Source organism: Cucumis melo, chromosome 9 (genome assembly GCF_025177605.1).
Source record: "Cucumis melo cultivar AY chromosome 9, USDA_Cmelo_AY_1.0, whole genome shotgun sequence".
NCBI classification, from domain to species: Eukaryota; Viridiplantae; Streptophyta; class Magnoliopsida; order Cucurbitales; family Cucurbitaceae; genus Cucumis; species Cucumis melo.
This window is the reverse complement of record NC_066865.1, coordinates 9,089,515-9,097,699: the sequence shown is the minus strand read 5'-3', so window position 1 is coordinate 9,097,699 and position 8,185 is coordinate 9,089,515. Positions and strand designations below refer to the sequence as shown.

Here is an 8,185-nt window from a genome sequence, read left to right as displayed (position 1 = left end):
CATAGACGGCGTCGGGAATAAGGTTTTCCCGACGCCGGGAGATGCCGACGCATCTCCCGGCGTCGGGAAAGCCTCTTGCGACGCATTTCCCCCGACGTTCTTCCCGACGTCGTTTTGTACGTCGGGATATCCTTTTCCGACGTGCTTTGCATTTTCGCCGACGTATTTGTGCGTCGGGAGTACCCACGTCTCTTGTAGTGTAAAAAAACTAAAAACTAAACCATTCTTTTATAATAAACTACAATAATGTCATCACATTGCATTAGATAAAATTAGTTAATATGTGAAAGACACTACTTGCTCAATGTTAGCTGCCTCCCTACATTTCATATAGTTGGTATGTCAAAACGAATGTGAATAATCGAGAAGGATAAGCATAGCACCAATGTCTAGGCCTAGACATTGGAGTGGGTTGAAATAATTAATAAGTGATGATATGAGTTAAAAAAGGGAACTGGCTCAAAGAAAGTTAGTCCTGAATCAATGCATTTTAGTATGGTTTAATAAAATTAAGCAAGAAGGGGAATACCTGAGTTTTTAAAACGTAAGCACAATTTTGAAAATGAGTTTACCCACCAAAAAAGAACAGAAGTACTTTAAGACATAAGTTTATCGCGTCTAGATTTTAAATATATTTATGTGGGCAATAGAATAAGAACATGGGATGTCTAGTAGAGTCTAGGTGCTAAATTTAAGATCAATAGCATGATGAGAAGTTTAGTGTTTGCACCAAGACAAGTTAAGAATTTACTTACTCGTCTCTAAAAGAAAAGGCATTGTTCCAAATTTGAGGTGTGATTATTTGTAGAAATACAAGTTATTCTAGCCTTTTATTTAGAATAATGAAATAAAGTTGAGAAAAAAAGTGTATGTTATGATTTCTGCACTAAATCAGAGTATGAAACTAAAACAAAACGCAATAATTCATAATACATATAATGCAAAATCCACAAAGCAATAAAGAAGCAAAGCAAATACAACGATATATAGTGGTTCAACCAATTTGGTCTACATCCACTTTGAGAACCAACTTGAAAAGATTTTATTAAGAGCAAATTCAAGAAACAATTACAGAAATCAATGCAATCAACAATCTGTAATTAATCAAAATAAATTCGACTATACTATCAACCTAAACTATGCCAAGAATATGAGAGACACGAATACCTCTAAAACTGAGATCCAAACCCGTCGAAACTGACCACAAAAAGGACCTAAACCCGTCGGAATTTGTCTTCAAATGTACCCAAACCTATCGGAACCCAAACGTCGTCGAAGCTCGAAAAACCGTGACCCAACCCCAAAAAACGCCATCGAAAAAACCACGCTACTACCGTTCTCTATTCGCCGAAAAATGCCATCAGAAAAAACACCGAAAACACCCCGAACGAGTACTATCGTTGAAGCAGTCAATCCCTGCGTCGTCTCTTCCTCTCTATATTTCTTACGTGACTATTGCCTGCTGCACTCTATCCTCCTTCTTTTTTATTTCAACCTAAAGGAAAAGGAAGAAGATTGACATATTTGCAAAAATGTCATTAGAAATAATTACTAATTTACCCTCAACTTAAAAATCCCAATTTAAACCTCTTAAATATTTGGCAAATTTTCACAGAGTGTAACAATTTCATATGGAAAAGCTTCCTATGCGAACACAAGTTTACAAAAGTTTAAAAATGCATGTTCATTACAAAACTTCTATGTTTTGAACTCAGAGAAGAGAAAAATGCGAGGAGTAAGTTGCACCGAAGAATCTTGAAGTCAAAAGGTGCCCAAAACTTGCACAAGATAAAACATATCAAGTGACAAACCAATGGCCACACGATGAAGATACAATGTGACCGAAAAAATTAACAAAACGATAAGCTTGTTTGGTAGGCGAACAATTAGCAAAGTTAAGATTTTTCCAGATCCGACGGTTCTTTGACGCAAAGAAGCGACGCAGTAAGTCATGAAATTTAATGCTCGGTGTCAGATGAAAAATAAGAAGGAAGATGTTGAAGAACGTTCTTATCCGGCATCTATATATATAGCCCTCAAGAATCCAGTTGAACACACAGACCAGAGACAGATCAACAATCTTGTGGAAGCTTTGTCATTTTCGCCAATCTACCTTCTTTTCTCTCTACTTTTCATTTAAGTTTTAGGTGATAAATTAGTCGTTCTTCTTAGAAAATAATAGAGATGAAACCCATCTTATCCATTCTCCAAACAATCTCTAGGACATACATTTATGGAGTCGAAAAATGTAAGAAATTGCATCCTCCAACCCGACGCATATTTCTATTCTCCCACTTGTACTTTACTTTAGTTTGTATTTGTATTTTGAATTTGAAGATCAAATGATCAACTGTTTTTAATATGAATTTAAATGTATTTCCTTATCCATCTTTCATATCTTTACTTTCCATTACTAGAGTTGTCGGTTATGTTTTGACTGAAATAAAAAGATAAAAAGGGTTCTTGGAAGAGTTTGTGTGAATAAGACAATTCATTTTGTTTAATCTTATGTTATATTTAGGAAAATTGTATTGGATAGTACTATGAGAATATGTTTTAGCAATTATGGCACATATTTTTTAAATTTTGCAAATATGGTAAATTTTAATATTTAAAATATTTTGGAGATATTTTTTACTTTAAAATTTTTATTATTCCCAAACTGTCCCTGCATTCTTTCCTCTTTATTGATCATCTCTCTTTAATGTTTCATCTTCTACTTTCTCTTCTTCTTTTTTGTAAACCTCTGTATCATATTTGTATTCATAATAAAAAAAATTAATCTAATAATAAAAAATGTTTGTTTTTCTCAAACACTATTTTTCGATTGATTTTCTGTCGGTTCTTTAAAAAAAATTATTGTTCGTTCAATCCCCATTTTCAACATCTTTATCTTCTTTTTCTTTTATTTTTCACCATTTTTTATCCATATTTTCGATAATCATTTTTTTGTTAAATCTAAGTTATTTCTTCAAACTTCTTTCAAATGGTTGCTTTCAAACACGACAATATTCTCACTTTTTAAAATACATTTCATCTTAAATATTTTATTATTCTCAAACTACCATTCAATAACTTATTTCTTCTCCTGTTTTTAATGTCCTAATCCTCTCATATTTCTTCTCCCACTTTTTAAGGCCACAATCATTATTTTTCTCCCACTTTGTATCAGTTTTGTATATTAGTGTTGTGATATACTTATATTATATGTATTAGTTGGTTGATATACTTACTACATGATTTCCATTTTTTTCAAATTTTATGCAATTCAATGTAGTATTATTAAGTATATGAATGATGTAACTTAGTGTAGCAAACATATAATATGTATCAAAATGTACTAGTGGAGTATATTAAGTGTATCATCATAATCTCAAGTGTATCAAGTGTATTTTAACCAATCGAACGTATCACGGTAGATATAGAAAATATACCAACAATACATCAAGGGTAACAAACATATGAACTGCATCAAGTGTATTAAATCTGTCGAGTGTATCGGTGGAAGTATAAAATGTCTATCAGTAGTGTATTAAGTGTATCAAACTTATTAAGTGTATTAAACCTAATCAAGTGTATCGATAATGTAATATATCATGCTTAGTACATCAAGTGTCCTTAATTGATTAAGTATATTTTCAGAGTTTAACAAATGTATCAACAATATATCAAGTGTATCAAACCAATGATGTGTATCAAGTGTTATTTAGTTCATCGAGTGTATTAGCAAAGCATAACAGGTATATCAACAACACATCAAGTGTATCAACCATACATCGAGTGTATCAACCACACATCCAGTGTATCAACCACATATCAAGTGATGCGTGAAAATGTTGATAATTATAGCGGGTAGATTTGTAATTTTTCATTTTTCAAATGTGGGCTGGGCTTGAATTTGCCATTTTTGCAAATTTAAAAGTAGTGTGCTATGGATCTAATTTATCAAACTAATTTTGCTAAATATGCAAGAGCCCCTTATATTTAATGTTGATCCAATCCATAGATTGAATTAAGTATTGGTACTTAACTACTTTAGGAGAAGTAAATAACTTAGACCAGATTAAATAAAGAAAGAGTTAGCTTTAAAAACAAAGTCTTTGGTTTGAACCTTAACATATATATCCATAAATAAGAAATGCATGTACCATTAAAACACCGAGAGGTAGTCCATTAAAACACCGAGAGGTAGTCTGTTTTAATTAAATGTTGAAACATGAACGCATTATCCATGCATTACTTAGAGAAAAGTTAGTACTTTAAACTTGAACATATATATCTTGAGATGTGAATATGTGCAGTATAGGGAGTCAAGAGGTTGTTTGTCTTAATTAGAAGTTAAATATGAAACTTTTTTTCATTTCAAGGAATTTTCACAAGTATTTTTAGTTCAAAATACATGAAATAAAATTATTTTGTCACTTATTCTCAAGTCTATAACCTGCTATATAATTATTAGTTCAACTTCATCCATATTTACCCATCTTCCATGTTGATGTCACTCACATCACATCTCACCATAACTTAGCTTGATAGTAGGTGTAGTTAATAGAATAGTTTAGGTGTTTATTGTAAATATGAAAATACTGTGTAGACCGTAAGAGATAAAATTAGTGTTCAATTTGATAACTATTGAGTTTCTAAGAACGATCCTGGCTTGTTCAGGAAACCTTTTACAATGCTTATAAGTGAATATGTGAAAGGAAAGCTTGTACGTAATATGACATATCATTAGAAATCTTAAGTAAGGAATGTGAGTAGCATTATTGTCATAGTTTAAGCGCATGTTGTTAACTCATCACCAAATTTAGTCGTATATTTAGAGCTTTAATGAATTATCCACAAGAATGAAGGACATGCACGCATACGTCATGAATCAATCTTAGAATATAGTACTCATTGCATATATAACTGTTGCATCTCTACGTATTGCATCCATGGACAACCAAACAATATAAAATTTCATATTCAATAGCTAGAATCTCAACCAAACAAAAACCACGATTGACCATTAATTTTATTTAACTCCAAACCTTACACAATCTTTCTCCAAAATCTTATCTCAATATCCATTCAACTCTGCAACTAATTAGTCTTTAGTATTATTTCCGTCAATTTTTCAAAATTTTCAACATATATTATATCAAACAATTGAATTATTCCATACAAATCAAAGTTTGCGAATTTGAAATTTATTTATTATTTTTTTATTCAGGAATATCATGATCATTAACTTACACACCTCAACAAATTTTACGGAACATTCTTTGACCCTCTACAACATTTGAGTGTCAAAGAAATCTACAGGATATTAAGTCTAGGGGTATGTGACCATCGACCATGAAATTTAGGTAGAGGATGTTTTGTAAATAACATCCACAGGATTTAGCTCAATAGGAGCAATAGAAGGGTCAACATAAATTGCGTTTAGAAATGACACATCATTGTCGAGATAAGCCTTCAAAGAAGCAACTACAAGCCCACTGCAACACTTCCTCATAAGTTCCCTTGGGCCCTTCCCATTCTTACAAGCAATATTCGTGAAAAACCCCGTCATCCCAGGCGGGTTGTCGTTCAAGATGTCCATATGACCATAGTCCACAGCTACAAAATGGGCACAAGTTGGCTTACATTTTTTGAAAAATGCAACATGGTTGAAGCCATTAGGAGCACAAGGGCATGTGACTGGGGTAGCCTTTTCTGGACCTAGCCCAGTCCCGATGACCGTAACGGGTGAGGAAATTTTGAAGGGTTGAGAAATCGGATTTAGGATGTGGGGTTCGGGTTGGAAGTATTTGGTTCCGGCTACTGGATCGATGCCAATTATGGCGGAGAAGGGAAGAGAAGGGCTACCCCAGCCTAAGGCTAAGGAGAAGGCTGTTTTGCCACCTCGGCTGTGGCCTACTAGACTTAGTTTTGAAATGTCTCCTTTCACGTTGGTCGGGAGTAATGGGTCAAGTCCTGATGACAACCATGTTATCACTTCTACTGCTGACTTTATTTCATTCATTTCACTTGTGGTTGGCATTACGTACAACTGAAATTATAACCAAAGTATTTATAGACTCATTTTCAATATAAAGTTAGGTTTACACTAAACAAATAATAAGGAAAAATACATTTTTTTATCAACTTAGTTTTTTTAAAAAAAAATCATTTTCAATCTTCCTTAGTAATTTTAAAAAGAAGTTTATTGTTTAAAAAACAAAAAAGCACACTTTTTTTATAAAAAAATCATTTACAAAAACAAAAATGCAAAACAAATAGGTTAACAAACATGTCCATAGATCCAAACACATCTATCCTTCAAAATCCAAAAACTAAATATGTAAGAATTAAAAATCTATGGACCAAACACCAATTCTTCAAAACTATGGAACTAGTATGTATAAATTCATAAAGAAAAAATAATAATTGCAACATGCATGTAGCACTTTGAAGGTTAATAATTAATTAATTGTATGCCAAAAAATTTTAAATAACCACAGATTTAATAAAATCTATCAAACTCTAGTATCATTAAACTTGTATTAGTGGTATATAGACTCTCTCTTAACCAAGAAAAACTCAAATTTGTCACCATGTTTCTGTTTACAGAAATTGAAACTTGAAATGATATATAACATCAATAATTAACGGTTAACGACCCCCAAGAACGACCATCGTGGGAGTATTTCTTAATTTGTAGGTATATATGTATCATGTATATATATAGATTGTAAGTAAGGTAATTAAGGTTTTTATGAACGGATTTTACCTGTGGAGCAGCAATAACATAGCCATGGGAAGCTATAAGGTTGAGGAAATCAGAGTAAAAGGATCCAAGACAGCTGAAGCCATGAAAGAACAAAATGACAGGATATGAACCTGCACTTGTGGGTGTGAACACCAACAGTGGCTTCGAACTTGAAAATATGCCTGATTTCTCGGTGATCAAACTTACTTCAAATTTTCCTTTTTCAAAAACTTCGTCACATGGATGTGGATCCACCACAGATGAAACAGCTGCTTTACTTTTTTCTTTCACGTCCACCACTACTGCCGCCATTGCTATTGTTTAAATTTGCTGACCTCTCTGTACTAATAACCTTTCAATTTAACCTTCTTCAATGGGCACCTAATTCTGTGACACACCATTCATCATTTATATATACCCAAAATATCATTTACTACTCAAAAAAATTTTTTACCCAAACATTGATCAAATGTCCACATCCATGGATATTTCTCTAAACAAATCTTATAAAACACAACAAAATGCCACTAACATAAACATAATATAAAATTAAACCTTCTACTTCTTTAGATATCATAATTAAAATGTTATTTACTCTTTTAAAATTTTTGTTTTAGAATTTTTTTCAAAATTATCCATCATGTTACACATTTTTCCATCAAAATTTTTGTAAACAAAAGAAGTATCCAATATTAATTAAAATAGTAAAACTCTTGATAAGGGTTTAATACATATGATGTCCCGATCTGATTACTTTAATAGTACCATAAATCATTGAATTACTCAAAAGTTTAAATTTAGTTTACCCTTTTAATTGTGTTGTGAATTCTAAAACAATCTTAATCTTCTTAGTTGTTTTTTAAATAAAAAGATTTTAGTTTTGTGATTAAATTAAGGTGGAGCAGAAGATGTTAAAATGGACACAAATATAATATTGCTAGTAACAGTTATCCAAAAACACAGTAACAAAGTAAAAAAAAAAAAAAAAAAAAAAAGGTTATTACCCCCATGGACATAAGGTAGGGCTCATCCTTCCATGGTAACCAAATTCTTGTCATCATTAGGATTATGTTTTGTTGCAATCAATTGAGACCAAACGTACAACCACCCTACTGTACTGACACGAGAAAGAACAGAACAATTGACAAAACTACACCACGTGACCAGCCTTCATCGTACGTATAAATTCAATTTGAAATTTTATATATGTATGAAACTGATCATATAAATTTTACCAAAAATTAATTAAATGGTATTGGAAATGACTTATTGGGCTTGGCCCAAATAGCAAACATTTGTCCCACATGGATAAAACTTGAAGTGAGATGAGGAAATATAAACTTCTATCGTTAAAGAAGACTAGTATAACCTTATCTCACACGCGATCAAGGCATCCCACATACGTGGTGCACATAAAACGCTCTCACTCACGACAATGATTAGCAAAGA

At 32.2% G+C, this 8,185-nt stretch overlaps 1 protein-coding gene across 2 annotated transcripts; it reads right to left on the bottom strand.

Moving 5' to 3' along the window:
- Positions 1–5,176: 5,176 nt before the first annotated feature.
- Positions 5,177–7,911, bottom strand: LOC103503349 (chlorophyllase-1-like). 2 transcript variants are annotated; one of them, XM_051090024.1, is made up of 3 exons: positions 7,741–7,911; positions 6,758–7,123; positions 5,177–6,037 (listed from the first exon to the last, which is right to left on the bottom strand). In XM_051090024.1, the coding sequence occupies exons 2-3, from the start codon at positions 7,046–7,048 to the stop codon at positions 5,348–5,350; spliced, it is 981 nt and encodes a 326-aa protein (XP_050945981.1). In that variant the 5' UTR covers positions 7,049–7,123; positions 7,741–7,911; the 3' UTR covers positions 5,177–5,347. The 2 variants fall into 2 exon arrangements, with proteins under 2 accessions (XP_050945981.1, XP_008465739.1); XM_008467517.3 differs by lacking the exon at positions 7,741–7,911 and having other exon boundaries at positions 6,758–7,180.
- Positions 7,912–8,185: the final 274 nt, after the last annotated feature.

Bases quoted from the DNA above. Each gene is read 5' to 3' on its own strand.
- LOC103503349 (XM_051090024.1), bottom strand. From the start codon at position 7,048: ATGGCGGCAGTAGTGGTGGACGTGAAAGAAAAAAGTAAAGCAGCTGTT. The intron at 6,038-6,757 runs GTAAAATCCGTT...TTATAATTTCAG, and splicing joins ATGTTATTGCTGCTCCACAG to TTGTACGTAATGCCAACCAC.